Source organism: Aspergillus tubingensis (assembly GCF_013340325.1).
Source record: "Aspergillus tubingensis WU-2223L DNA, scaffold_11, whole genome shotgun sequence".
NCBI classification, from domain to species: Eukaryota; Fungi; Ascomycota; class Eurotiomycetes; order Eurotiales; family Aspergillaceae; genus Aspergillus; species Aspergillus tubingensis.
The window spans coordinates 149,964-177,562 of NW_023336285.1; the positions used below are offsets into that span (position 1 = coordinate 149,964).

Here is a 27,599-nt window from a genome sequence, read left to right on the forward strand (position 1 = left end):
AAAGATAGATACTATATCCTCATCTTAGATCAATACTGCCAGCCCTGATCCAACAATGGAGTAGGTAACCTGCGACCTCTTTGCGATGATGAAGGGAAGAGGCATTATATATGAGAACACAACATCTATTGTGGGCAGACTGACAAACACAAGCTAGATGAGACAGTTGACTTTAATAATCATAAAAATCATAAAATACACCGCCGGGAAAAAAAAAATGCAAGCTATTCAAACGGACGAAACCTCCATCTCCACCGGCACCGACATGAACTTTTGCGTCTTAATCACCTTGTCGGAGTAACGGTCTCCGCGCCCCAGATAGCAGTTGACCTGGCTAGGGTGGATGAACTGGAGTACCTCCATCGCCAGGAACATCAGCAGCGCATCAAATACATAGATGAAAACCTCGTGTTTCATAAGGTAGCCGTCGTATCCTTGGAGATATTCTACCACACGGACGATGGAACGGACAAAGATGAGGATGCTGGAGATGTAGAGGGCGTTCATATGGCGACGCCAGATGTGCGACAGTTCCGTCGAGGTGCTAGTGGGAGCCTTTGCCAGTCGCATTTGAAAGACGAGCGCTGTGATGATAAAGAAGCCGAAGAAGATAATTTGAACAAAAAGACCGCCGATGATAATGTGCTCGCCCGTGGTTGGGTCGCTCGAGCCACTGACCATGAGACCAGCGCCTACTGTCATTAGCGATGCTGCATCAGAAGACGGGAAGCTGGGGAAGAACGCACCAGACGCTTGCATCAGGAAGGAAAGAACATCGCCCGCGACAAAGATCTTTGTCACCCACTTCACTTTGAACACCGAGTAGTGTTCTGCTTGTACCAGCCGGATAATGCGACCGAGGGTCATGTAAATACTCGCCGCCAGGAAAGCCGGGGCGATGAGGATAAGGGCGCTTTGCATGGCATACGAGCCCGTGCTGTATTCGGGGCTTTCGAGCGATGAGAGCAGACGACCAACATATCCAATCGTTTCCACTGTGGGATTAGGCTTCAGGTCAGTGATAGTCCTGCAGTTATCGTTGAGAGTAGTGACTGACAGATTCCGCCGATGAAGAAGGGGATCATGAACCATGTTCTGGTGCGGACCAGCTGGAGAAAGTGCAAGACAGTGCTGATGCCGAACAGAACCACAAAGATGCCTGCTGCCGCAGCAGAGGGTGTGTAGTAGTATAGGATGAATTCCATGGCTGGTATGCGATAGAGAAGAGCTGGAGTCGATAAGGTCGCAAGGAGGTAGGGAGCGAGCTTCTGCTTTTATGGAGGGCCATCATCGTTGTCTCCCACTTTTGCAAGGTACCAATATGGCAACGGTCGCGATATACGAGAGACGATAGTGCATCTGTCCCTGAACCTCACATTGAAGACCCGTGGCTGTGAAATCAAGCTCTGCCCTACGTGGTGCTCCTCGTTTTCGTTGCGTATGCCGTTTCGGGTAAGATGCCATTCGTACTCGCACTCTTGCCCCAAACAGGCAATATCCGGGTGATCTCCAGTGGATCGGGAATGTTTAAATCTCTACTTTTCTGAATTTTTTATTTGATCCGGAGTGATTCCGTCTTAGAACTTTTTATGTTTCGTATGCTACACACTAAATACCCTTAAAAAACCATAGATAATATTTCAGCTGCCTAAATGGCTTGCTGCGCCCGCTGCTCCTTCTGAGCGAACGAATCCATGGGCTTCAAGTTCGCCTTGGACGGTCCCTCCACACAAACGCCATCGCAGCTGAAGCGACTACCATGCACAGGGCAATCCCAGCTCTTCTCAGTGTCGTTCCAATTCAACACCGCCTTCATGTGCGGACAGACAGCGCTGAACTTATGCGCCTTGCCTTGCTCATCTTTGTACACGGCTACGGGGTTCGTCAGACCCTCCTTGATCACGCCTCCGGAGCCGACGGCCAGATCCTCGATGTCCTTGATGTCGGACTTCATCCAGCGCTTGTACTGGGTATTGATTTGAACATCATGCGCCAGCATACTGGGCAGGGACTTGGCGATGCTGGACAGTCGGTGGGGGTTGTATAGGCTGGCCCATGGATTGGCAATGCCCATTATCTCGTCCGCAATGAGTCTACCAGCAAGCACGCCGTGTGTGAGACCGTTGCCGCTGTCTCCTGTGACAATGTATGTATGATTCAGACCCTGGTTCTTTCCAATGAATGCCATGTAGTCCACAGGCTCGAAGATCTGTCCACTCCACTTATAGTCGACTGTCCCGGCCTTGGTGAAGCGTTCGCGGACCCAGGTCTCGAGTTCCTCGAAACGCCCACTGGTGGTATCTTGGCCAACCTTATGATCGCATCCTCCGACCACTAGGTAGTCGTCATTCTCATCGCATTCGGTGAAACGAATGTACTTGTATGCTTCTGCCTCGTCATACAGAAGGCAGTCTTCGATCGAGCCCTTGGGAACACGAATGGCAATGCAGTAGGTGCGCATGTACTCCATCTCCGCAATGACGCTCAGTTTCTGAAGAGGCACACAAGTCGCCTCGACCATATCCTTGGCCGTGATAGTGTACCCGTCTGTGGTTGTCACTTGCACCAGGCCACTCTCACTGGACGACATCATGCGAGTGTGCGCATAGCATTGAAAGTTTGGCTGCTTCTGCAGCCACTCAAGTACGCCGACAAAGTACTTGGTCGGGTGGAACGTCGCCTGGTCTGCAAAAATGGCACCGTCCCGCTGGTCGATGCTGCCATCCCACCCCTTCACGGTGAGGCCATCGCGGTAGGACGCAGGAAGACCAAGCTGCTTCGCCAGCTCAACTTCCTTCTTCAGGCTGGAGACCTCTTTATCATGGTTTGGGTCCCCACGGGGGTACTGGGAGATCTCATAGCCTGGAAGCGTGCGGTACTCGCACTCGATTCCGAGTGATCGGGAAATCTCCCCGACTCGCTTGAGCGCCCAGGTATGGCTCTCAGCGGCGGCTTTGGCACCCTGGTGTCCATGCTTCTTCTGGATCTCGGTGTATCCATCGTCCAAGGCATTGGACAAATGGCCACTGGTACGGCCACTTTCGCCGGACAGGACATTGCGGGCCTCGATCATGGTCACTCGCTTTCCACGATTGACCAGCTCATAGGCAATGGAGATACCGGCAATACCTGAGCCGACAATGCAGACTTCGGTTTCGACGTTCTCATTTAATGATGGGAACTTCGGATATTTGGAGTACGGCATAGAGTGAACCCAGACGGGGTCCGTCTCGCCGGAGGTGTTCATCCAATGGGTGGGGCTGGACATGGTGGCTAGTTTGCGTGATTTGGGAGGGGGAGCAGAAGTTGAGTATGAAGAGACAGTATACAGAAGTTGACAATTGACGCGTTTGAACGAAGTAAGCTTACTAGCAGGATGGCAGGCGAAGCCGCGGAAGCTCAGTTTATACAACATGGCAAGGTCGTGCAGAGCAAGACCAACCCTTCACTATCAACTGGAAGATTGGGTGTTCCAATGCGGGTTTATGTTGACGATATACCCCGGGGGCATCATGATGACATAACGACGGACCCAAGAATTGAATTGTGCAAAAGCTAGATAAAGTTCGTTCTGGGATCGAGACAATGGAGCCAAGGACCTCGAATCTGCCTGAAACCGGGTTTAGAGTCAATTTCCCAGAGATTGGTGGTGGAAGCATAGCCTAGACCAGCCTGCGTGGATGTAGCATGCGGGGCGTGGAGATACCATAGAAGACCATTTCGTTTGTGGGCAGACTGTCAAACCCCAAGTAGGCCTGCGTGTCCCATCTTTTAGGTTACACAGCATAAGCTCCGACCCAGCTAGAGGGTATGGCTTGTTGTAGGTTAGACTTCACAAAGGACTCTTGTCACTTGACCTGCGCATAGCGGTAGCCTCTAAGCGTATAACTCAGCCACCCAGTCATGGTGGTCTTTAGTACTCAATGGCGGAAAATATATCCCCACCATCTCAGCGGAAAATTTCCCAGCCATTCACCCCACATTCTTTCAATTGGAGTGTTTCATGCTGCTACTGATAAGCATTAATCATGACATTCTCAGTGGCGATAAGCCCCCACTAATTTACCGACGAAATTTGGTGACTTTTCAAGTGATGTACTATCAATAACACCAAGTATGACCTCACCATGACTCCCGGACCAATGACGCCATCACCACCCAGTCCAACCAACCCTAACGAACGAATTTCCGATACTCCTAATCCGCCATCTCCCATTACCAACAATTGACTCTTCTACTCCATGTTTTATTTACATTTTACCTCCTGCGACCCGTTGCCTCCATTGACAATTCCATAACCACCAAAATGCCTCGCAAAGTATCCTTCTCCGAAACTCAACTACCCAACTTTGACAAACCTATCCGTCCACCCTCGATCAGCGTCGACTTTTCCACCACTGTCCCCGAATGCCCCGTCACTGCGGCCCGCCAACCAGCTCGCTATACCAACGACTACATTGAGAAACCGGGTGTGCCGCGGGCCAACACCACCGCGTCAATTGATCGGCCGGACGGGGATGAGAGCTATACAAAGCAATTTGGCGATTTTGTATGTAATAGCCTCAATAACCATTCTACTTAATCGATTGAACATACCACTAATTTGGTTATTGATAAAGACACCCCTCCAACAACATGTCCTCTTCTGGGACCGCGACCGCGACGGGCAAATCTACCCCTGGGATACATATAACGGCTTCCGCGATCTAGGATTCAATATGCTCTTTTCCTTTCTAGCCGTTCTGATCATCAATTTGAACTTCTCTTATCCGACCCGTCTGGCGCATTCGTATCTCCCGGACCCGTGGTTTAGGGTATATGTGGATGCGGTTCACAAAGCAAAGGTACATACCCACCCCCATGGGGTATTTACGCCTTCACTAAGGGGAGATTGCTAATGGACGAATGGTTAGCATGGCTCCGATAGCAATACCTACGACCCTGAAGGGCGCTTCGTTCCCCAGTCGTTCGAGAATATGTTCGCCAAATATGATCGAGATGGTGATGGCGCATTGACGTTGCGGGAGCTGTTTGATATGATGCATGGGAATAGATGTGCGGCTGATCCGTTTGGTGTATGTTCACTCTTCTCTCCACCAATCGCGCAAAAGATAGATGTAACTGACATGGAGTCTAGTGGGGAGCTGCGTTGTTCGAATGGGGTACTACGTGGTTGCTGATAGAGAAAGACGGCAAGGTATGGAAGGAAGATGTGCGGGGTGTATATGATGTATGTATATCTATCCCTTGGCTGGAGTGAGAAATACAGCTAATGATTATTACAGGGCTCATTATTCTGGAAGGTACGCGAAGCGAATCGTTCAGGACGGGGGTGGTCTCAGGGCTTTAGACCTGGATTATGGGTGAAGCGGACAGTGAAAGGATATTTGAATGCATATTTGGATGGCTGAGCATACATGCATTGCATTAGATCATTGTACACTTGTTTAGAACGATTACATCGCCATCATTCATGTATAACTTCATCATCGAGCATAGTACCAACGAGTTCATGCATTAAAGACCAGAACATGAATTGAGGCAAACAGCACTCTCGGTTAATAAGTGTATAAGTAAACTGTTTTGCTGCAATTCCTATTTACTTACCCAATTGGGGTGCCGCCGCTTTTATAAGGGCAGCACGTAAATAATCTGTGCGCGCTCTGGGATACTTACAGATTACTTACAAAGCACACACCAGAAAACTCCAGTCGCTTCCAGATTACTCTGGCTTATTTAACCAGCAATCCTAAGCAGCTCCTGCTTACTCACTGCAGCAACCCACATAATTAAAACAGACTCTTTAAACCGTGTACAATTAATATTTATTAAAATCTGAGATACTGATACAAACCTACAAAATTTAAGAACATCATCAAAATAAGGACTATCAGTTTTTTTTAGTTTTCCTAATCCAAGATATTTTCAACAGTGTAGTAGATATACTTTAACTATTAAAAATAAGATATTAAATACTTGAAGAAGCACCTTCAAGCCAGTCTATTAATTACTTATTAACCCACAAGGATCCCTATAATATTGACAACCGAGAGGACATAGGGTGAAGGGATATATGTATGGGCTCGAAGGAGATACAGCATATATATATATTAGGACATGTACTGATAGATCGTTTCAGTTGCCCTTTCGGCTTAGCCACCGGGCGTTAATGTAGTGTGTGTGTGTGTATTCCAAGTCCGAAGAGCCTGTTTGGAAGTGGGATCAATTGAAGCTATGTGGTCAGAGTATTGACATTATTTTGGACCGCCGAAATCCCCCACAGTCAGCCAGCAAACTGTCCGGATGGAATCAGTAAATGTGTATCCCAAATTTCCCAGTCCGGGAACCCAGGCTGGGAAATTGGGATCAATTTTATATCCCGGAACCAGCGCTGGGATGAAGGGATAGTCCCATTTTCCGGACCAGTCTGGGTCTGGTCCGGGCCCGGTCCGGGATTTTCTGGTTCCTGCGGAAGCCTACGGGCAAGGCACACCTATCGGGGCTTTTGGGTATGGTGTTCTGCTTCGACTCAGTAGAGGAAACTTTTTACTGTCCCCAGCATAGAGACTAGCGGCCCCGTATTATCACATCTTCACCAAACCTCATCACGAATCGACATATTCAACTCGGTTGATCGATGGCGATCAGAAGAAGAGTTATCAATTGGAATGACTGAAAGCATCCGGGAAGCTGCAGAAGTTGATCGGAAGGTCATTAGTAGACCTCAATTGCAGCACTCAGTAGGCGTCTCCTTTGTCACGTATGTGGATTATAAATGTGTTGGGCCGGGAGGTTCTAGAGCTGATATCATTCCTTGGTTCTCTGCGGATAGCGTGGCTCTAAGTCCTGTTCAGGCCTAGTTACTTGGGAGCCTTGTGTAAGCATCGAACCCACTCCCACGGAGACATTCACAAGTCTGGTCGGACTAATTCGGAACCGCAAAGTTGGTTCTGCTTTAAAAATGCTTGATGCCGAACCTAACCTCTGTCGCTGAGCTTTTGGACATTGAACAACAACTTGGTTCAAGCAGGTCGATGAAGATGCCCCGAATCGTACTTTACCAGTATCCCGGCTCCCCTTGGGGCGCCAAGGTGGCCTTTTATCTGGCCCTTCGAGGTATCGCATACAGCGAATGCCACCAGCCCATGACATGGCCACGGCCAGATCTTGAGCCACTCGGCATCCGATACCGTCGGATCCCGATTATGGCGATTGGGAGAGATATTTACTACGACTCCTCTCTCATTTTCGACAAACTGGAAGTCCTGTACGCGGAAAACCGGATGGGCGCTACGAAGCCGTCTGAGCAGGCTCTGGAGAAGTTGACCGAACGATGGGTCGAGACATGCGTGCTCCCCTCGGTTTTCTCTTTGCTGCCCACCGAGCTGCCATTTGTCAAGGACGAAAAGTTCCTCCAAGATCGGATGACGCTATGGGGGGAGGATATGAGTGCAAAAGCCATCTCCAGTGGCCGATCCAGGTCTTTGGTGGAAATGCAAGGCCACTTTGCTTTTCTAGAGCGTCTGCTGCAGGATGGACGGACATGGCTGCAGGATACTCCTGAACCCAGCTTGACTGACATTCATGGTACGTATGACTCCTACTCGCGGCACCCAAGGCCGGAAGCTCACCAACTTGCTTATAGCCGTCTTTCTGATCGACTGGCTTTCGAAAATGCCGGGCGCCTTGCCAAACAATTTCTTCCCTACCGATGTCTATCCGCGCACGTGGGCCTGGCTTGGAAAGTTCCAAAGTACACTTGCGGAGTGCCAAGGCAGAACCGGGGCGCCAATTCTACTCGCCGGACCCGATGCAGCAAAGCAGATTCTGGCATCCGATTTTGGCGAGCCTCAGGGCATGACCTCTGCCACGACTGGGGAGGAGGAGGATCCCACCGGGCTGAAGAGGGGGCAGTTGGTTGCCGTCTATCGAAATGATGACATCATCTCCCGCACCAAGCATCGAGACATCGGGCGTCTGATGTCATTAACCCCACATGAGATCGTGGTAGCAATTGGCGCGGGTACACGCTCAGAAGTGCGAGTCCACTGTCCTCGGTGGCAGTTTGCGATAGAAGGGGTTGAGGAATAGATAAGAGAATATGAATAATTGGGATAGGGGAAATGATGCATAATTTAGTGGGGCATTTCAGAACCCCAACACGTAACATATCCCAACACTGTAGCTCAGCGTAGTCTGAAATTAATTGGTAATAGATTCAAATCATAAATTCTAGAATTAGACTTTATCTACCTAAAATAAGAACCTATAGATTAACTAATATAATGATATATTATCTATTTTAAGTCCACTCTCTTCTTATCTTGGTTGTACTGTCTAACCATGACCAAGATCCATCTTGTGGAACGCCCTCTCGAGCAGCTGCAAAAACGGCCTCAAGTTGCTAGCAATTCCCATTCCGCATCACATTCAGCAATTCTTCCTTGGAAGACGAGTTTCAGCTCTTCCTGAGCAAGTTCTAATGAGATTACATCTTCATCGATAGCACGCTGCCTGCTTGACCGGGTATCTCCGTTTTTAGATTTTACTGGAGCCATATGGTAGTGCAGCCACTATGGCGTAGACCGGGGAGGGCTACAGGGGTGCTCGTTTATTATCTCTTAGCCACCCTGATCCCTTGAAGCTAGTCAGTCAGTAAGGGAAGTACGGAAATAATGGACATGGACTATGGGATAAAGCGTATGGTAGGCTTCAACAGCCATTTCAGAGTAGATAAGATGGGCGCTTTTGGTTCTTGCAGGATCAAGACCAGAAACCATAGCTGCAAAAACAAACCGTGGAGTATGTTCTGTCCGAAGTTTGTTCGAGATAGACCAGAGTACGAGTGATCCAAATTGCGAGATTGTTCCACCAGGTTAGCGTCAATCAAAGACTGGCGATCAGGGGCAGGCTTGGCGAACTACTGCACGGCATAAATAAGGCATTATCTTAAATCTAGCCAACAACAGTACTAGCTAATAAGTATACCGAAACCCCGGCAGATCCCCGATAACCAACTCTCCCCGATCCACGCGACGATTGCGCAGATACAACCGAATGGTCAACAACCCCACCAGCACTATCGCAGCAGCCTGCAACCCAATACAGGTAAGCATTCCCGGCCGATACTCCGGAGCATCCTGAGACCGAAAGACCAGAGATCCGACCATGCCGCCCGACGCACCGAGACCGACAAAGATGGCGCTGCAGGCCGCTCGCTTCCACTGACCGCGGACATTGTTTGCCTAAAGTCAATCAGCACTGATACTATGATGAGAGGGATGTATAATGGTACCTGATATGCCATAGCAGCAGGAACATTCGAGTTGGCTCCCATAGTAGTAAGGAAGCACCCGACCAGTCGTGGCCCGTTGCCCTTGGTGAAGGTCTAATCTTGTCAGCTGTGTTTACCATTACATTCGTATGGGGAGAATTGACCATCAAAGGCAGCCCAATCAACGCCAACATGGCATTGAAAACAATAATGGGTCCCCGCAACCGATACTTATCCCCAATCCACGATGTCGCCATCATGGTAATCCCTGCAGCCACGTACGGTGGAGCGAAGAGACACAACGATGCTCCCATCGAAAAGCCCATTCCCTGCCTGTATATCAGAGGTAAAAAATATGCAATCGAATAGGCAGTGGATGTAGTGCAGAAGTACACTAGTCCAAATCCCCAAATATTAATGTCCAGTGCAGCGACAAGGTATTTCTTCAGATTGAACGGCTCGAGTCTCACGTCTCCGCGGTCATCGTTGATCTGGTGAGTAATGAAGTCGTATTCTCGGTCCGACAGGAATCGACTCTTGCTTGATCGCATACGATCCAGGAAATTGATTAGCACGAAGTAGCTGATGGCTGCTAGCGTGCAAGTGAGGAGGCCTTGGATGACGAAAATCCAACGCCAGGCTGTGAGGCCGCCTAGGCCGTTCTGTTCGAGCCAATTCTTAGCATGAAAGCAATGAAGAATATGGGGGTCGCGTACCATGAAGGTGATGCCATAAGAAAGAATACCAGTGAATGCCGATGCCACACAGCCGAGAAGGTAGAAGATGGCAAATCGCTTCTGCATCTGATAGCGGGTGTACCAGGTCGCAATAAGATAGACAGCAGCAGGGAAGAACCCTGCTTCCAAGGCTCCGATGATGATTCGAATGCCAGCTAGTTGAGCCCAGTTGTGGACGAATCCACCGCACATCTAACAGGTTAGCTCTTCGTCGGGAGGGGTGTTCCAGTGATATCTTACCATAGCAATACCCCATATAAAGCAAATGCCCGCAAGGAAGATCTTCGGGCCCAGCCTGCGAATCAGCACAGGACCCAGCATTTGCAGACAGATGTAGGGAGGAAAGAACACGACAGCAATGATATTCTATACGACTGTGTTAGTATAGACATGTTTCTTCAACGGTAGAGAAAAACTCACATATTGATTACCCTGGAGGTGCAATTCCTTCTCCATTCCCGCAACCGCTGCAGTAGACAGGTTTCCCCGGTCAAGCAGCGATACGGTGTGCAGGAACCCCAGCATGACAATCAATCGGGCGTCAACTCGACGGATAACCCGTCGCTGCTCCTGTGGAGTCAGCTCCGTATCATCGGTTCGGGAGCTCTCTGCCTCAACGGACAGGCCTTTGATGGTGTCGTCGTCGGCCATCATCCCGAGTTGAGGACGTTGCAACTAAACCGTCGGCTACATTGATGGGAGTGCTCTTGCTCCTAGGGAGATGTGTAGGACCTAAAGTATGATCAAAGCAATGATGCAAATTTGGTATCGATGGCGACATTGGAAGCAATTCTCGAGACTATAGATGCTTTATCAGGTCATAGCAAAAGAAACTATACTAATGGATGGATTTTCATTTGCGGGGAAAGCTCGAGGTCGGAAATCGGCGTTAACCATGAAGCTACTACGTGTGAAGGAGCGATATGACTAGCCAAGCCCTGCAGACTGGAGATAGTCTCTGTCAGCCATTTCTAAACGCCGAAAGCCGAAAAAAAGAGACATGGCAGTTTGCGTAAGTGGTGAAATTTGCAGGGCCAAGGATTGATTGGCGTCGTTGTAGACAAGTCAATTTCTAGGCTGCCACGGAGGTCACAAGCTGGTTTATCCAGCTGTTCAAAATTTTCACGCTACTACCACTAAACTGTCCCTTGACTGACTCTATGTTCATCTTGGGTCACATTCCAATCGTCAAGCTGGCGTGCTTTTGCCTTTCTTCGCTCCTCCCATTTGAAGGCAAAATGAATGCAAACGAACAACACCGCTGCCAAGCATGAAAGACCTAGATACAGCTTTGCTCCAATACGCCAGTGGGGAGCTTCCGATGCTGGATATGCAGCTATGGGAAGGAAGGCACTTAGCAAATACGCGAAGAGGGTTCCGGTGGCGAACAAAACGGTGCGAACTTCTGGCTCCGTCTCCAAATGGGCAGCTGCCCACGCACACAACAGCATTGTTGAGACCCTAAAAAATAAATATCAGCTAGACAGCCGTACCTTCTGGATAGGTGAGGCTTACGCTCCAATATAGTCCATATACCACCCAGCCATATAGGTGTGCTCATTGCTCGGTTGGATCGTCAGGATTATGAGTGATACAATGTTGATCATCTAAATTTGGTCAGTACTGAGCAGTGCTTACTCAGGACCGACTTACCGAATGCAAGAGGAGGAATGGCAGTCTGACTCCAAAATAGTCACTGAACCCACTGAAAAGGATTTCAGCGACAAGTTGGATTGCTTGGCCAGCGATCGGAAGGTAGTCGAGCATGGCCACGGAGCTATATTTCATCAGCTTGGATGCATAGAATGGTAAGGAACACATACTATTTAGCGGATCCATTAGGGTTCTTCAACGACTTGAGCCAGAGGTTGAAGTAGCTCGTTGGCGTTGTGCCGGTGCCGATTGCCCACGCGACTGTGTCAAGATCAGTTATGCGTGCTACAGCAAAGTGAGGTGGAGGCATACTGGCGAACAACCATAAATGCCAGAATCTGAAGCAACGCAGAAAGCTTTTGACGTGGATGCCGATCTGCGGTTTCCGGCCCACGCGGCGTGTACGTGCAATGGCAGTCTCTGTATGAGTTTAGCCAGTTTCTCCACAACTCCTATAACCTTTACATACTAATATGCTGCGGCCCGAGATAGATCTTGGACAATGGATTTTGCCTTTCGGGCTATAGTCACTTAGCAGGGTATCCCACCCGAAGAGCTGGGAATTCTCACAAAGCCAGGTAGGATGACAAATGCCAACAAGGCAATGAATATGGTGCAAACTCCCTACCAGGGATATGAACTAGTCAGCTTCGTCATCTCGAGTATACAATCGGGTCGAACATACGTTTATGATAAAAGCCCATCTCCAACCACTTCGCCCCATGACACCTTCCAAATTGGTTGACATTGCGCCCTGCATGGCACCCGAGAGCATTGCCCCAACTGGCTGAGCCATGTTATACAAACTCATACGCAATGCCATCTCGTGCGGGAGATACCATTGACTTTACTTGTTAATAGTCTCACTACCTGATTATCTAGAAGATTCAGCGACTTACCTGATAATGGTAAAGTAGCCAGGCCACGTCGCACCTTCAAAGAAGCCAATGAGAAAACGCAAGCCATACACCTAACCGATTAGTTGTGCCGGTGCTTGTCGAAACGCTCGGGGTAAATACCTGTTTAGCAGACGTGACAGTGGATAAGCAACAGGTGAGTATACCCCATAGAACCTATTTCCTTGGTCAGCTATATGAATCCCCTATCTGACGAAGACTTACTTCGCATGCTGGCAGCCATATAGCTGGCCCGATGTGGGAGATAATGATGCATGATGGGTAGAGCATAATCATGTATCCGATACTGATGGAGTCAGAATTGCCGGTAGTCAGAGGTGATGACATACTTGAAGAAGGTCGTGAAATAATTGTACTCGTTACCATAGAGTTCGAGATCTGTTTCCATTCCGGAAACGTAGGCATTGCTCTGCCGATGATAAGTACACATTGTTTATGTGATGCATGCGGGTACTAACAATGTTCGTTTGGTCCAGGTACTTGAATGCATATCCCAGAAACCCCACGACGAGGAAGAAGCAGTCGAGTCGCCATACCTAGAATCGGTCAGTCGATGCACACATTTCCGATGTTGTGGACTGGAAATAATACCAGTGCCCTCTCATCCTCCGGCCGTATCTCATCAGATACCTGCTCGTTTACAGATGAGACACTATCAATAGGGCCTTTATTATTATCGTCGGGCGTATCCATCCTAGCGAACTTTCACTGAAAATGAGAAATCATAAAGCCGTGGAATTCGGATTAGAGCCTACGACCGGTATAAATTTCCAGCGACATTAAGGTCGTGGGAGGAAAGCGCGTTCGGTGAGGTCTTATCGGCGACCTGCAGGCATGGCATCAAGGCGGGATGTGAAGGCGTGCTCTGTATAGCCCGCCCCGCTCAATTGGTCTGATGCACGCCGTTATTCGCCAAGCAGACCAGGAAGCTGCTGACGTTGAGGTCTAGAAGATCGTCTCCGATAAAGATGCAAGTGCAATACTCTAACTGTAGCTATCAAATTAGGTAAAATCCGGCACCGGCGTCAAGTATCCTAACTACGCCACCAGCCGCCAAGATTACGAGACATTTGTCGCTCAAACAAATAAGAAAAATGATTCAAGCCATCCCAAATCCATACGATTATTATATCAGTGTAATATGATGACACAATATTATACCTAATCCCATCCTGGGTAATTTGACGACTACACCACTGAGCTCTGACCAAGGAACGCAGGTAGACTAAGCAAACGAAGCCTTGTTCTGCTGCAAGAATTCCTTCCAGCTGGTGAGTTTATACCCCGCCTTAGCCACCAAACCCTTACTCTCGTTGAGGCTCCGACCATTGAAGTAACCCGGGCTTCCAATAAAGAGGTGATTCTCGAGCATTTCCTGACCCATCGGACCCGGCATGAATGACTTGTACGTTTCGGGATCGACCTGCACAAACTGGGACTTCTGTCCGGTCACCTCTTCGAACTCTTCGAGAATGCGAGTAGAAGTGTAGTAATCCTCCGCCACGAGGATCTGCGTGCCGAGTGTCTCTGTCCGATTCTTCAGAGAGGCGGCGATATATTTACCTACATAACTTATCAGTCAGGGCACTCATACTAGAGCAAACGGCTTAAAGATCACATACCCATATCACCCGCGATATCAATCAACGGAAACTTAGCCTCCTTTCCAACAGGATAAGCAAGAGACCATACCCCGTTCTCGCCCTTCCGCAGCAGACCAACAACAGAGTAATTGGTCATGAAATACCCCGGCAAGACAAAGGTAGCCGGAACTCCCAGCGAGCGAATATACTGCTCGACCTGGGCTTTGTGATCGAAGTGATGGACATTCTTGAGACGTCCGGCTGTGGTCTCTGTCACGTTGAGCAGAGAAGAGAAAATGAGATGCTGGACGTTCAACTCCTTGGCCACGTCGGCAACGTTCTTGCCGTGGACCCATTCTGCATCAGATCCAGCAATACCCCAGGCGGGAGTGGTCACAAGGAAGACAGAGTGACTGCCCTCGAGGGCGTTCCGGATAGAGCCTTTGGAGTTCATGTCCGCCTATGTAGTCTGTTAGAGTGGGTTTGTGGTAGAGTTATGGGATGTCAAGCCTTACATTTCGGATTTCGACTCCCTGCTTGGCCAATGCCTGGGCTTCTGGTTTGCTAGCATCGCGGGTTATACCGCGGATCTTGAATTCCTTGGAAAGTTCGGGGTCGTTGAGGATCGTGCGGATGACGGACCCGCCCTGTTGGCCAGTGGCACCGAAGACAGTAATGATCTTGGACATTTTGTCGTGAGAGGTAGATGAATCGTTGGGTTCGTTGAGTTTGTATTGCGTTCAGTCTGCTGAAGTAATTGCCAATGGAAGAGTTCTGCTGCATGGAATTGACCCGGGGCAAGCCTCCATTAAATGTCCCTGGGCCACCCACAGCAGCTGACCAAGATTGAGGTCTCTTTCATGTCCCTTTCGGCTTCAATGTCAGAGAGATGAATTACAAAATACCCCTCGTATATCGGCTTCATATGGGACCGAGGTTAGTAAGAGAGACATTGAAGCCTGACTAAAAGTGGACGAGGGTCGGGTTTGAGATCAATGCCGAGGGGGATCGCCACCCCGACCGTGACACATCTAAAAGTACATGATGGCCATGTTCCATGATCGCTTTCTCCACAACCCGATTTCACATACACGTTACATATCCGTTTACATATAATTATACATATGATTATATTGATATTGTATGTCGAATTATTTTCCACATTTGATTTATGCCGACCAGATACGTCCTTCAAAGGGGTTGAGAGCCCGACCGTTACAGCAATGGCTCCCACAGCCACTCCATGCCCGAGACACCAAAACCAGCCATCCCTAGCGAATAGACATCTGAGGGAATAAAACCTTGATCCAGGGAGATCGGGGAGACATCCATGCCTGGAGCAGGGTTGGTATCTAAAGACATCAACTCCGAACCCATACTATCACCATCCTTAACCTCCGTGCCCAGAGAGGAGCCTGGCGATACACCCATTTTGGCTGCCCTAGTTGAAGCTGTCCGTTGCATCAACCGCTTGAGCGGCTTCCGGAGCATGACACTCTGAGGCGAGCCATCCTGCTCCCATTGCCGCTGGATCTCCGTCACCACCTGCCAGGCATGATCGGTCTCGGCCGTGATCGGGCGGTTGCACAGCTGGGCAAGAATGAATGCGACCGTGTGCCATTGCTTATACGTCTTGCACAACCACGCCCAGTGTGAAGTACTCTCGTTGGTATGCAGCAGAATGGTGAATTTGATGGTTTCGACGGCCGCCCGAAAGGCATCATCGCAGGCGGCTTGCGAGCATTCGGATTCAGACCCATGGCTGGGGATTTTGTTGTAATGAGCGTACAACCACAGCTTCGACAGGGTCAACCGAATGATCATGGCGTAAACCCATTGAATTGGGATATTGATGTCCAAGTGTTGCAAATACCGATTTTCCAGACGGTTCGCTACAGTGGTAACTAGCGGTTCCTGATCGGCCGAGGATTCTGGATCCTTTGCACCATTACGTCGATTTGGCCAGTTGAGTTCCGAGATGATCTCGCACTGAATAATGAGGAGGGTGATATCAGTGGCGCCTGTTTTTTCCGGTGGCAGCTCAGTCATCGAAGGGGTCAGATCTTCCCCGTCAATGTTATGCGGGAGTCGAGTGTCAAACATGCCTGGCTGGATCTGGGTGTCGGTTCCTTGGTCTTCGGAGCACACCATATCCAGGACACAGATGTGCCACCATAAGCGACGCCGCATTTCCGAGTCAAACGGGCTGAGTCCGAGGCTTTGACCGTCGCGATGGACGCCCTGTCCCTGAGCCACACGAACCACGACGGCAGACGCCGCCCAGACGAGTCTGGCATCCCCCCTCCAACGAAGGCAGAGCAAGAAGATCACTGCAGCTTGCAGAACACTGATATTTTGAGCTTTGATGAAGTTGGCTCTCACCAAAGCCTGGTCGACTGCAAGCTGGTAGCTCTGAACCGCCTTTTCGCAATCTACACCCACCAAGCTCATGCACTGGTCTGGGGGTAAACTTACGATGGCAGCAAAGCACACGGCCAGAATGAGTGCTTCGCGAGAAGGGTCCGGATTGATGTTCTCGGACTCTTCACGAACCATGATCTCCACAGACGGTACGTGTAGAACGGCAAGTAGCGGGGCTACATTGTTTTTGTAGACTTGCCATAAGCGTTGGAACTGGTCCGGCTGCAGGTAGGTGTCTCGTAAACCGTGATCCTGCCAGTTGCCCCCAAGGCTACTGGCGAAATGCAAGCCGGATGCCTGCGGGGTCTCCAGTTCATCCTCGGAGGATGATGCATCACAGATGTCCTGTAGTTCTCGGATCTATAGTGATCACGAACACACCCGTCAGGGTCCTTGTGGGGAGTAGAACAGGATTATACGAGGAAGGGAGATCTAACCTTATCCCCCAGCACGGCTGAGGGTGCATCCCCCACATAACGACTTTTACCTTGCTTGACCACCAGCCTGCCTTCCCGCTGGCCTGGTTCCAGTGGGCCAGCGGCCTCCTCCTGAGAATGGCCGAGTGGAGACGAGCTAGAAGCCGATCCAGCCTCCGCAGGTTGCTGAGCTTGGGCGCGCAGGAGCTGGACCTCTTGCTCCAGGTGTCGCAGCTGGGCCAGCACCTCGGCAATTGGGGGGCGTTTCAGCTGTCGAGGTGCTCGTTTAGGACCGGGAAAGACACATTGTTCGCTGCCCTTGACACATCGACCGCAGGGAAACCTCCGGTCGCATCGGACCTTCCGGCGGTTGCAGGGGATGCAGCTACGGGGATACGTGCCACTATCATCCATCTTGCGACATCGCCATCCCTGAGAGGGGTTTTCAAGAATGAATCTGGCGGAACAGAGGGTATGATGTTTGGAGATTGATTGGGTTGGGTTGGGAGAAAAGAGGAATCGGGCGCGGTCCGAGACACTGACAGAAGGAGAATTGAAACCCACGGTCGCGTCTTGCGGATCTTCACCGACGTCTGATTTTAACACAACCAGCAACCGATTACTGACCTCTCTTAGTCTGCTCCGCACCCACCATCACATTGTATATGATTACTTTCACTGCTATATATGAAGCTAGGATAATAATGTAAGAGTCGCTGTCCCAGCTTGCTCGCCGTGTGTCACTTTCATGCTCCCCAATCCTCCCATGGGCGCCATCACCCGCTCTTGCTTGCCTCAGGGGGATGTTACTTGGGACGATCCAACAGCAACCATTAGGTGCGAGGTTGAGATTCCTTTCCTGGATAGTAGTCCAGTGTGCATCGTGCATGCTGCTGTGACGAGAGGTCCCGTCGTGGCCAACCGGGATTATTCACCGTTATTTCTGCAGCCCCGACCGTGCTGGGAGGGAGTCCTTGCCTCCCGAGTTCAACATCTGAGTGATGTTCCCTTGTTATTTATACTGTTCCTCTCCTAGACACATTCAACTCTTCGCAGGCCGCAGCGAGGCTGTCTCGGAGGGCAACTCAGGCAGCAGCGTCTCCGACGAGCCAACCGGTTTGTCGTAGTAGATGTCAGGCACCACCTCTGCTGGGAGCTCGGCGATGAACTCAGCGGGCAGTTCGGCGGGTAACTGGACGATCTCATTGGCGGGCATCTCGATGGGCATCTTCTGGATATCCGTTCCTGCAGATGACTGTGACGGCCGTCCGGACGAGATGGAGCCTTTAGTGGATGCCGAGGAGGTCGCGTACAATTCTGGTCGAGGAGCAAAGAGATCGGAGCGCAACACGCGCATCAACTCGTCCGCCTCATCTGGAGGTGGGAATTGGCCCTCGATCAAATCGCGCGCTTTGATCTTTTTTCCGTATAGCTTCTGGTTTGCGCCGCGGCGTTCAAAAATCATGCTCCCTTCTGTGCTGAAGCCACCAAAGAAACCCTGATTATGACCGTAGACGAAAATGCCCGCCATTCCACCGGCACTGACCACCCCGTTGACCTCTCCAAATCTACCCGATGGACCCATGGCAAACGAGGCAGTCTTGCCCAGGGACAAACTCCCCAGCTGGGCGAATGTGCGAACGGCGCTGGTTGTGTTGAGGACGAATACAAAGTTGGTCACCTCCAAGCCCACCTGGGACCCTACTCCAACTCCCGCTGTCAGAATGGCCGAAGGCGCAGACCAGTCGCCCTCCTCGAGGCGGGCGATTAAGATGCCCGAGCCCATTCGTACTGATCCAACGATACCCAGTTTTGATACAGAGAATATTGCAAAGCCCTGCGCTCGACCGGTCAGTCAATGGCGTGGGGATTATTCGCGACCGTTGTAATGCCACTTGCCTTGGCAGCTCCGAGGATCTTCGGGGGAATGAGACTATCGCGGCCGTCTGGGTTCAATGGGTTCGTAAAGGCATCTAAAATCTGGGCGGCTTTGTTACATTCACCTGCAGGAATTGTTGGTCAGTCGCTGTCTTTTGTAGCAACCGCAGAACCCAGGCCGGCGTCGCTATGTGTGGTATAGACGGGGGAGTGAGCCTACTGCGAAAGGAGCCCGGGAAAGGGCTGTGCATTTTCCGGAGCTTCTCGAATGGCGGCATGGTTGCAATGATCCTTCTATTCCAGGCTATGATGAAGAAAATCGATGAATGATTCGCTCGCGATACAGGAGCAGAGTGACGCAGAAACAGAAAATCCAAGCTCCTCATTCAAGTGGGGGAAGTGGTTTAAAATCGACATTGTGACTCTCTGTTATCTTAACTAGCGGGGGGCTTGTGTTGAGGCGCAATTTAGGTGTTCTTTGCTCCTTCCAATCAGTAATCCAGGCTACTTGGATCATCGTGGTGAGTGGAGGAGCTAAAGTCGGCCAGCGCATGAAATCAATGGATTGGGGGCCAGCAGGATCAGCTTGTGCAAGCCAGAGTGGATCCCATCATTCTTTCTCTGCCGTGTCCCATGCACGCTGACCATCTCAATTCAGCAACCACTTCGGTGGGGGTTCTCATTCATGACGAACTTGTGCATTCTCGAATACTACTACATTTCTGCTTTGTAGGCCACTCTTGTTTCAAATAAGCGGCTGAGACAGTGGGGTGTTTCGAATTGCTTGCCGAATTAGCTCTGGTTTATCTCGATATCATAATCGCAGTAGTAGTAGATATATATTTCCGTTTTGAGCAGCTGGCAACTACCCCGAACGCTGTTAATACCCCCCACTTTATATATTGAATTGGTATTGGCAAACGACAAGGAACCGCACTATAGCCTCATCCTTACCCCTACAGGATGATAAGAATGAATCTCATGGCGACCTGGCTACCGGAGCAGGGGTAGATCGGGGAGAAGCCTGTTCCCCCAAAGCTGTGCCGGTCTTCAAGGACGTCCCCGAGCTGCAAGAGATAGTTTCTGGTGCAAACATAACATCATTAATCTATTCTATGTACAGTTTTCTCAGTCATAACAACATTAAGCATTACTGGTCTTTTCCGTATCGCGAGCCGGCGACGCAGCCAACTTACTCCGCTGACGGATCCACGGCCCAAAGATCATAAACGCAACGGGCATGGGAATCATAATGGCCGCAATACACCCCAGCAGGGTTCCCGCCCACTGCACTCCCAAATTGACCATCATCTGCCGCGAAAATAACGGGAACACGCAGCCCACAGCCGACCGGAGGATAGTGTTCGCCGCAATGGTGGATGCAGCCCTGCGCTCGTTAGCACGGTGTCATGGCTCGCAAGAGGAGGTTACTTACAAAGTGGGATAGCAGTCAACGATATAGTTGAAGCACTGCAGGAAGATGCACAGGATTCCGAACCCGATCAGGATACCAGCTGCTGTCGGAGCCAACCAGTGGATCTTGTTAGTGTACCCGGTCCAGCCGAACCTGGTTTTGGTCAGCATCATCTGTCACGGCATTTAAGAGATCGGACTACCCACCAGAACATTCCAATAGCAAACGCAATAGCGCCGACAATTGCAGCTGGAAGACGCCATTCGGGAATAGGCTTGCCCCCGTTTGCTGCCAGCTTGCGCTTATAAGATCCCTGCAGACAGAGGATGAAGACACCTCCGACTAGCTCTCCCAGGATAAGACCGATAAAGGCGAGTCCTCCCACGCCCGCGCTCATTCCATAAACGTCATCGAAGACCACCGGGTAGGCACCGAGAAGGGCATAGATGAGGCCGTATACGAAAGAGATGTACAGCGAGATGAGAAGCAGGATCGGCTCCGTGATAAGCATACTCAACGGACGAGTGAAGTTATTCCGAACCAACTCTTTGATGTCAACCTCCACCTCGTCCTGCTTGGCATGGATGCCCCAGTTACGGGTCTGTCGACGGAGGACAGCAGCCTTGCGGACCAGAATGACAGGTGCATACGACTCATCGAGGAAGAAGAACACCAGCACGAAGGCAAGAAAGACCATGATAGCCGAGATGTACATGGTCCAGCGCCATCCCAACGGACTCGCGGCGATAAATCCGCCCACAAACGGCGCAGCGAACGGGCCGATAAATACTGCCATGCAGAAGATCGACATGACGACTCCACGGTGCGCTGCGCTGAACAAATCGGCAAAGACGGCGGGGACAAGCGAGACGGGACTGGCAGCAAAAAGACCAGCGAAGAAGCGACTGATCATGATGGTCTGAATGTCTTTCCCGGTGGCAGAGGCAATGGTAAAGATACCGCATCCGAAGAGGCCAATGGACAACGGCCAGCGTCGTCCGATGAGTTCAGAGGCCGGGGCCCAGATAGTCGGTCCGGCAGCGAATCCGAGAACGTACAATGTGACTCCGAGGGTGCTGACTTCTCGACCGACGTGGTATTCCTCACTTACAGCACTGACGGCGGCAGAGAAAACGGCACTGGTGAAGGCTGTGGCGAAGGTGCAATAGCAAAGGATGGTGACTAAAACGCTCCTAGATGCGGTGAGCAATGTGTTCTTCATATCGAGACGACGTATTCCTTCTCCAAGTCCTACCTACCTCCGCAAGATAGACCAGTTCCAAGGATGAAGAGGATCATCCGCACCATCGAACTCGACGACATATTTCTCCGGATCAGGAAGCGAGGGCGGATACTCTTTCCCAGCACCCATGGGCAGCCATTCCTGGCGAGGCTCAGGGCCTCTCGTGGACCCTACGGTAGCACGTTGTTGTAGACGGTATGTGTTGATGCGAGCAAGTTCAAGGGAATCGGGATGTTCATCGGGATGATCATCGGAGTAATCGTCACTATCGGAAGTATGAATCGGAGAGACTTCTTTGGTGTGTTCGGTAACGTGCTCCATGGCTTGCCGATAGCACTGCACTCTGCAGACCAAGTGAAACAACACCGTGCTCGTTTCTCACAATCATCCTGGGCAAGAGACACGGCAACCACCAGATATAAGTATCAGTGACTAAAGAGCCCCATGCTACAAACTAGCCAGCAAAAAAGAGAAAAAAAGAACCCACTTCACTAGGGCCCCATTGCCATACTGGAGAAACACCCACTATCAGGGTTTTCATACCAATTCTATGACCTTCTGGCCATGGCACCATACCCATCCCGAGCCCGAGACACCAACAATGCCTTGTCCCCCCGATCCATCTTTTTCCGCGCGCCGTTACGGATACTCCCTTCTGGCCCTGATCACTAGCCACAACTCCGTTCCTGATGGCATGGAGCCAATCATGATGTCTGCCCTGGATAATACCCTCCAAGCTTGACAGCGGATACTCTCGGCGTTGTGGCTCGTGCAACGGCTAGCCGCTCGGTAATGTGGCTGTTCCCGATACCAACCGAGGATATCCGAGGATAGGCGTTGGGCAGACAAAATTTTCTGGTATACAAAGACAAGACATGTTGATAAGGGATGAAAGTGGGCTGGACTAGTCAATTTGTTTAGAGGCGTTTGATGTCACTGCCTTACGCATGCGGCTGACCGATAAGTCTTCATTGGCTGGTATGATTTGCATCAATCCATGTGGTTGTCAGAGCGTCACTGAAATCGGTTCCGTCGGATCAGGGCAGCTCCTTAATGCTCGGCGGTTATCTATTTTAGTTTAATATACATAATGTAGATGTGTGATTATCGGAGAATAAGTATACCATGTTCTGATTGTGCTTTTCCTCTACCATCTTCCTCACGCTTCCACTGATCTCGCTAGTATCTTGTTTGCTTACGCCTTAACCTTGCTCCAGGCGGTAGGCACCTGGATTTATACCATATCATCTTATTGTATATTCACTATTGATCTCATTGTTCTACACATATATCAACGTTATACTAAAATCCACGGGGCAACCATGTTCCACTATGACATTTATGTCGGCAGTGTATCCACAATGCTACCCCACCACAGTGTGCCCATGATGGCCAAATTCTATTAAAATTCACCAGGCCCCTTGCCGAAATGGCCCCCGGCAGGCACTGTCAGCCATGGCACGGAGTTCTGATCGTCGGTGTTCGATCCTACTGTATTACCCCACCAGTTGAAGGTGGTGTTCGTGTACCCGAGGGCGAAGAAAATCACAATGGTGGCAATGGCCGTACCGGTATCCATCGCTGCCTGGAAGAGGTCTATTGAGTAGTGATTAGTATTGAGCACTTGATGTCGTCTCACTGGTGGACGGGGAATACTCACAGTTGTACTTCTTCCACCAAGCCAAGGCACGTTTGCGAATGAGGTAGTTGAACAGGAATCCGAAAATGAACCAGAGCGAGTATTGTGCTGGGCCATGTTAGCATTTCTTCGTATGCTCGGATGGTATGAAGGAGCAAACAAACTAGTATTGGCAGGAGGAATGTTTCCTGCAGCGTTGAAGAAAATGGGCACGTTGACATATTTGACCCAACTCTGCGGATAACGTCGGTAGATCAGGTACACAATCACCGTCACAACGGGCTGGCTCTATCAGCAAGTATACAACATATGAGGAGCAGATCAAACATACACCAATGAGAAAGAAGTACATCAGCGAGTGATAGACTTGCCCGGACTGAAACATCCGCTGTGGTCCAATGGTACCCCAGATTAGACTAGCGTTATACATTACCTTGGCGCCAGCGCAGGTAAATCGCTGGGCATTGTCGGTATCGCATAGCCCCGAAATATTTCCCATCATCCACCGGAGCACTACCTATCATCAGCTTGTGTTCTTTGGTTAATAATCATGCCCTTACCTCCGGTCTGCGTCATTGTGGCGAGGATGCTGGCATATATCTGTCCGAAGAACAGGACACGGGGAGGAATTTTCTAGACCTGTTAATACTTGCGGCTTGCTATCGATCAGTTAGACTCACCATGTACTGCCCCATTTTGAGGTCCTGAGCAAAATCCATTCCATGCTTAACGGCATTATACCCGTAACACTTGACCATCATGTTGGCGATGGGCTTGCCCGGCCAAGCGTAACCAGCGATCAGCTCTGTGATAATATTGAGGAAGATACGCTGGTTTGTTGTCCCCTCGAGGATGCCTTCTGGGACAATGAGTACCACGCCCATTCCACAGCATACCACGATGAAACCCCAGACCGGCAAACCCGTCTCCCAATACTTCGTGGTGAGGATTCCCAGGCCCGCCATGACAACGAACAACGCGCCGTACCACCAGTCTGGGACTTCAGGGTAAGCACGCATCAAGCGACGATGGATGTCTTCACCACCGTGACGAGCGTTCTTGAACTTGGCCCAGATCTCGGATCCGTTGTAAAGGTAGGTGTGAACCACAATGGCTGTCACCGCCGCGAAGGACAAGCCGTAGGTGAGCGTGTACGACATGGAAAGATACATTGGCGAATACTCTTTGTATTTACTGAGGACGAAATCCCCGTTAGAGTCGACGACCCGGGTCACATTGTATTCGCTTCCGGTGTTGTCGAAAGTGGAAGAAGAGAGCAAAGGCAGGCTGAGCATGCTGTTAACAGACATCTCCATGTGTATCCAAGGTTGGGCACTCACTATGCGCTAAACCAGACATCCTTGTAGTATAGGATTGGGGAGAGGAAGAGGTAGAAAAAGACTACCACGGCAAAGGCATTGCAGGTAATGTAGAAAGGGGTCATAAGAGGGTATCCGGCGTAGTTAATCTGCGTCCAGTCCAGACTGAGCGGCAGCAGCCCCAGACCCGAGTTCATCTACCCATGTCAGCAAGCCTATGGAAGCATACTGTATGTAAGACTTACACCAAAGATAGTGTTGACCTTCTGGTTGTGCGGTGCAATCCAAGTGACGAATGCAAATGCGCTAAGAGTTGTCCAGATGTAGTCGGGGAACCAGTAGATGGCAAAGGCAAACAGAGTCGCGTACCCAAAGAAGCTATACCGACTCAGTCTCCAACCGTTGGCGGGTGCGGTATTTTGGGGCTCATGCAGGGCACGGAACAAGACCGTGGAGGATAGAGATTGAGGCCAGATCAAGGCCGCAGGATAGACGAGCCAACGCCGGCACATTCCAGCAAGGCCGAACCTATATTGTCAGGCAGGTGTGCTGGTGGGAAGTGCAATTGGAACACTTACCCCATCATTTGCGATGTCAAGAGGTATAGGAATGAGAACCCCGCCCCGTAGTCCTTGCCCCAATATTGTGGCATAACGATGGCTACGAGGGAGCTGGAGGCATAAGCAATTGAGGCACTGATGTTCACACACTGGTTCAATTAGACTTTTGGGTACAAACGCCATAGTATACTTAATTGCGCTTACAATGGTAATGAGTGCATGCTCCTTGATGCTGAACGGCCCCGGGTTCAAGTCAAAGGACAATCTTCCAAGAGGTATCCTCCATCGCGGCAGCCTCTCCCATCCTCGTCCGATGGGGTAGACGAGTAACTGAGCGACAACATATTGGACAGTGAGGGATGGCTAAACAGTTAGTTCCAGACACGACGTACGAATGGAGGTTCGCACGTACATATCGCAGACTGAAAAATTGATTGACTGCCGCGAAGACCATAACAAATATCGTGGTCAGAACCCATGCCCGGAATGCTGTGTTACATCAGTATGTCGGCCAGTACACCCCTCCATTCGCCTGGACAGAATTGACTGACTGTTGCATGGTAAGGTAGGATCATCGGTGTTTGGCACACACGCAGCGACTTCTGGAACTGAATAACCGCTATCAGTGAACGAACCATATCAGCCAAACAGGCCAGCAATACTCACAGGGCGATTGGTCCCCCTCAACGTTCCACTTGAAGGCCTCGAGAGGAGTAAGCTCCTTCTGTTCGGCGACAATGTTCTGCCTTTTCAGATCATCATTCTCCTCGAGCAGCTCGGCGTCCACATCGGTGACACCAGCTTGCTTAGTCTCGATGGCATCTTTGGCCTCATTTTCTGGATGATGAACCGAATCCATGCCTGCTGCCTCCTGAGTAACAAAGAGGACAACGTTTGGCGCAGGAGCGACCGAATGAGCAAGCCTTTGTAAGGAAATATGCACCGAGGTCAATAATATTACCCAGGAGCGCCCATAGACCCCGCGGATACCTGCATCTTATCTGTCACAACGATTGAGCAGGTACCACAAAAGTGGCAGGAGTAGCTGCAGTCTGGCGATAGTCCCACCGTAAATGATAACAACCCGCAGGTGAAGCACACCATCCTATCGGGGGAGACGCTTAGCAGATTGGTTCCCTTGCTCCTAACCCCAGCAGGCCAAGACCGACCGTGAAGCTCTAGCGGATGCAGTGTCACCAACCGTGAAGGTTTGTGATAACATGCCGCTCAGTCCACGAGTCATATCCACTTTCAATGGTGGCATCGGAGCGCCCGACACCGGATGGCCATTGTGCATATTTCGGCGCAGTTCTGGAATCCCGCGCGAAGTTTTAGCCAGAGGAGTCGCCATGTGGCAGGCAGCAATCATCCAGGGTTGACGAGCCCTACCAAACACCATTGGGGTCAACTCTTGCGTCTTCTATACTAAATCCATTGATTAAGGTGGTCCGACGTTGATTCTGTCTTTTGGCGTTGGATGGCGTGCTGGAGCACCGCGTTGACTGGCCTTATCGCCGACAGCGCTGAGGGGCCAGGATGGAGCTAAGGATGGAAGCTAATCGATGGTCGATCAACCATCTTCTCCAAGCTTGTTAGCACGTTTATCTACTTATCGGAGTTCAGCTTATTGGCCGCGAGTTTCCGAATCCTGGTCAGGGCTAATTGCTACTCCATTCCCCGCTTTTCGAGAGGTATTCTCCCGGTAGCCATCGCGCTCATGCCCTTGTCACTCCCTGCAGCGGGTGGCAATCGTGTGATCAATTCACGCTGATTTGCTCCCTATTAGAGTGAAAAAAAAAAGCGAATTAGTGTGTTGGGGTGGGGTAGTACCCCGATTCAGGTCTTACATTCCCATCAGCCGACATCCTGGTTAGTAGAATGCAGCTAAGGCAACACTGAGATGTAGGGAGCTGGCAGGTGATAAGATGTCATATTTGTCTCTTTTACTAGTTTACATGGTCCCCACAACTACTCTGACACCACATTTGTAGATAGACACTCCTCTTCCATCCACAGTGGCATGGTCTGGACGAGGCCCAGCAATGACGAACACGGTCAGTGTGTGGATTCTTGTGCCCAGACGTACGGAGTTCTATCCCAAGAGAGAAGGTCTGGCCAGTGGCCGCGGACGCCAGCCTTAAAGGATTTAGTCCAGACAAAAATGGGGGTGAGAATTCCAGCGGATGCTCCCAAGACAAGGCCAATACACGACAAGCATTGTGGAAAGAATAACCATGGCCATGGCTCACATATACATGGAAGGAAGCAGAAACATCTAGCTCCTGATTGGATTGTTTTGGGCCAGAAGGTGTCCGAGCGAGCGATAGGAGAACCTTCAGCTGCGGTCAACGCCGATCGCCCTGGTGTCCCGGTCAGCTGGCCCTTTTCAACCTAATGCTGCATATATACAACCAGTTGGCTGGTTATATTTTGGAACCAAATGTTCCTAGATACTTTCTCGCTAATGGTAGTCGGCTGCCAGGACTTTGCCGATCGCGCTGCGCAAAAATCATTTGAAAAAAGCAACTCTTTCCCACAATCAAAC

At 50.4% G+C, this 27,599-nt stretch overlaps 11 protein-coding genes across 11 annotated transcripts; 2 read left to right on the forward strand and 9 right to left on the reverse strand.

The window, feature by feature from the left end:
* Positions 1-228: 228 nt before the first annotated feature.
* Positions 229-1,205, reverse strand: AtWU_09366 (RTA1 domain-containing protein; the record flags this gene model as incomplete). The annotated part of the gene is made up of 3 exons (XM_035504472.1): positions 229-692; positions 747-995; positions 1,058-1,205. 3 exons carry the CDS (start codon positions 1,203-1,205, stop codon positions 229-231), a joined length of 861 nt encoding a protein of 286 aa, XP_035360365.1.
* Positions 1,206-1,648: 443 nt separating this feature from the next.
* AtWU_09367 (FAD-dependent oxidoreductase) lies at positions 1,649-3,268 on the reverse strand (the record flags this gene model as incomplete). Its single annotated transcript, XM_035504473.1, has 1 exon — positions 1,649-3,268. One exon carries the CDS (start codon positions 3,266-3,268, stop codon positions 1,649-1,651), a length of 1,620 nt encoding a protein of 539 aa, XP_035360366.1.
* A 1,038-nt stretch (positions 3,269-4,306) lies between these two features.
* On the forward strand, positions 4,307-5,411 carry AtWU_09368 (caleosin family protein; the record flags this gene model as incomplete). The annotated part of the gene is made up of 5 exons (XM_035504474.1): positions 4,307-4,549; positions 4,620-4,844; positions 4,914-5,075; positions 5,138-5,230; positions 5,286-5,411. The coding sequence occupies 5 exons, from the start codon at positions 4,307-4,309 to the stop codon at positions 5,409-5,411; spliced, it is 849 nt and encodes a 282-aa protein (XP_035360367.1).
* A 1,629-nt stretch (positions 5,412-7,040) lies between these two features.
* Positions 7,041-8,091, forward strand: AtWU_09369 (glutathione S-transferase; the record flags this gene model as incomplete). Its single annotated transcript, XM_035504475.1, has 2 exons — positions 7,041-7,587; positions 7,646-8,091. The coding sequence occupies 2 exons, from the start codon at positions 7,041-7,043 to the stop codon at positions 8,089-8,091; spliced, it is 993 nt and encodes a 330-aa protein (XP_035360368.1).
* An 884-nt stretch (positions 8,092-8,975) lies between these two features.
* Positions 8,976-10,665, reverse strand: AtWU_09370 (phthalate transporter; the record flags this gene model as incomplete). Its single annotated transcript, XM_035504476.1, has 6 exons — positions 8,976-9,245; positions 9,296-9,388; positions 9,439-9,936; positions 9,991-10,203; positions 10,252-10,377; positions 10,432-10,665. The coding sequence occupies 6 exons, from the start codon at positions 10,663-10,665 to the stop codon at positions 8,976-8,978; spliced, it is 1,434 nt and encodes a 477-aa protein (XP_035360369.1).
* A 482-nt stretch (positions 10,666-11,147) lies between these two features.
* Positions 11,148-13,274, reverse strand: AtWU_09371 (MFS general substrate transporter; the record flags this gene model as incomplete). The annotated part of the gene is made up of 14 exons (XM_035504477.1): positions 11,148-11,472; positions 11,527-11,618; positions 11,665-11,788; positions 11,835-11,925; positions 11,977-12,084; positions 12,134-12,185; positions 12,235-12,288; positions 12,350-12,509; positions 12,564-12,634; positions 12,684-12,737; positions 12,786-12,867; positions 12,911-12,990; positions 13,040-13,117; positions 13,173-13,274. 14 exons carry the CDS (start codon positions 13,272-13,274, stop codon positions 11,148-11,150), a joined length of 1,473 nt encoding a protein of 490 aa, XP_035360370.1.
* A 532-nt stretch (positions 13,275-13,806) lies between these two features.
* On the reverse strand, positions 13,807-14,853 carry AtWU_09372 (NmrA/HSCARG family protein; the record flags this gene model as incomplete). The annotated part of the gene is made up of 3 exons (XM_035504478.1): positions 13,807-14,144; positions 14,204-14,624; positions 14,680-14,853. The coding sequence occupies 3 exons, from the start codon at positions 14,851-14,853 to the stop codon at positions 13,807-13,809; spliced, it is 933 nt and encodes a 310-aa protein (XP_035360371.1).
* Positions 14,854-15,379: 526 nt separating this feature from the next.
* On the reverse strand, positions 15,380-17,415 carry AtWU_09373 (C6 transcription factor; the record flags this gene model as incomplete). Its single annotated transcript, XM_035504479.1, has 2 exons — positions 15,380-16,945; positions 17,023-17,415. 2 exons carry the CDS (start codon positions 17,413-17,415, stop codon positions 15,380-15,382), a joined length of 1,959 nt encoding a protein of 652 aa, XP_035360372.1.
* A 628-nt stretch (positions 17,416-18,043) lies between these two features.
* AtWU_09374 (DUF500-domain-containing protein) lies at positions 18,044-19,157 on the reverse strand (the record flags this gene model as incomplete). The annotated part of the gene is made up of 3 exons (XM_035504480.1): positions 18,044-18,838; positions 18,901-19,004; positions 19,100-19,157. The coding sequence occupies 3 exons, from the start codon at positions 19,155-19,157 to the stop codon at positions 18,044-18,046; spliced, it is 957 nt and encodes a 318-aa protein (XP_035360373.1).
* Positions 19,158-20,022: 865 nt separating this feature from the next.
* AtWU_09375 (MFS transporter) lies at positions 20,023-21,857 on the reverse strand (the record flags this gene model as incomplete). The annotated part of the gene is made up of 4 exons (XM_035504481.1): positions 20,023-20,266; positions 20,315-20,446; positions 20,500-21,486; positions 21,553-21,857. The coding sequence occupies 4 exons, from the start codon at positions 21,855-21,857 to the stop codon at positions 20,023-20,025; spliced, it is 1,668 nt and encodes a 555-aa protein (XP_035360374.1).
* Positions 21,858-22,938: 1,081 nt separating this feature from the next.
* AtWU_09376 (oligopeptide transporter) lies at positions 22,939-26,405 on the reverse strand (the record flags this gene model as incomplete). The annotated part of the gene is made up of 14 exons (XM_035504482.1): positions 22,939-23,132; positions 23,197-23,283; positions 23,340-23,457; positions 23,507-23,688; positions 23,736-23,808; positions 23,856-24,462; positions 24,516-24,691; positions 24,740-25,022; positions 25,073-25,203; positions 25,259-25,417; positions 25,467-25,543; positions 25,606-25,662; positions 25,721-26,044; positions 26,204-26,405. The coding sequence occupies 14 exons, from the start codon at positions 26,403-26,405 to the stop codon at positions 22,939-22,941; spliced, it is 2,670 nt and encodes an 889-aa protein (XP_035360375.1).
* Between the last annotated feature and the right edge of the window lie 1,194 nt (positions 26,406-27,599).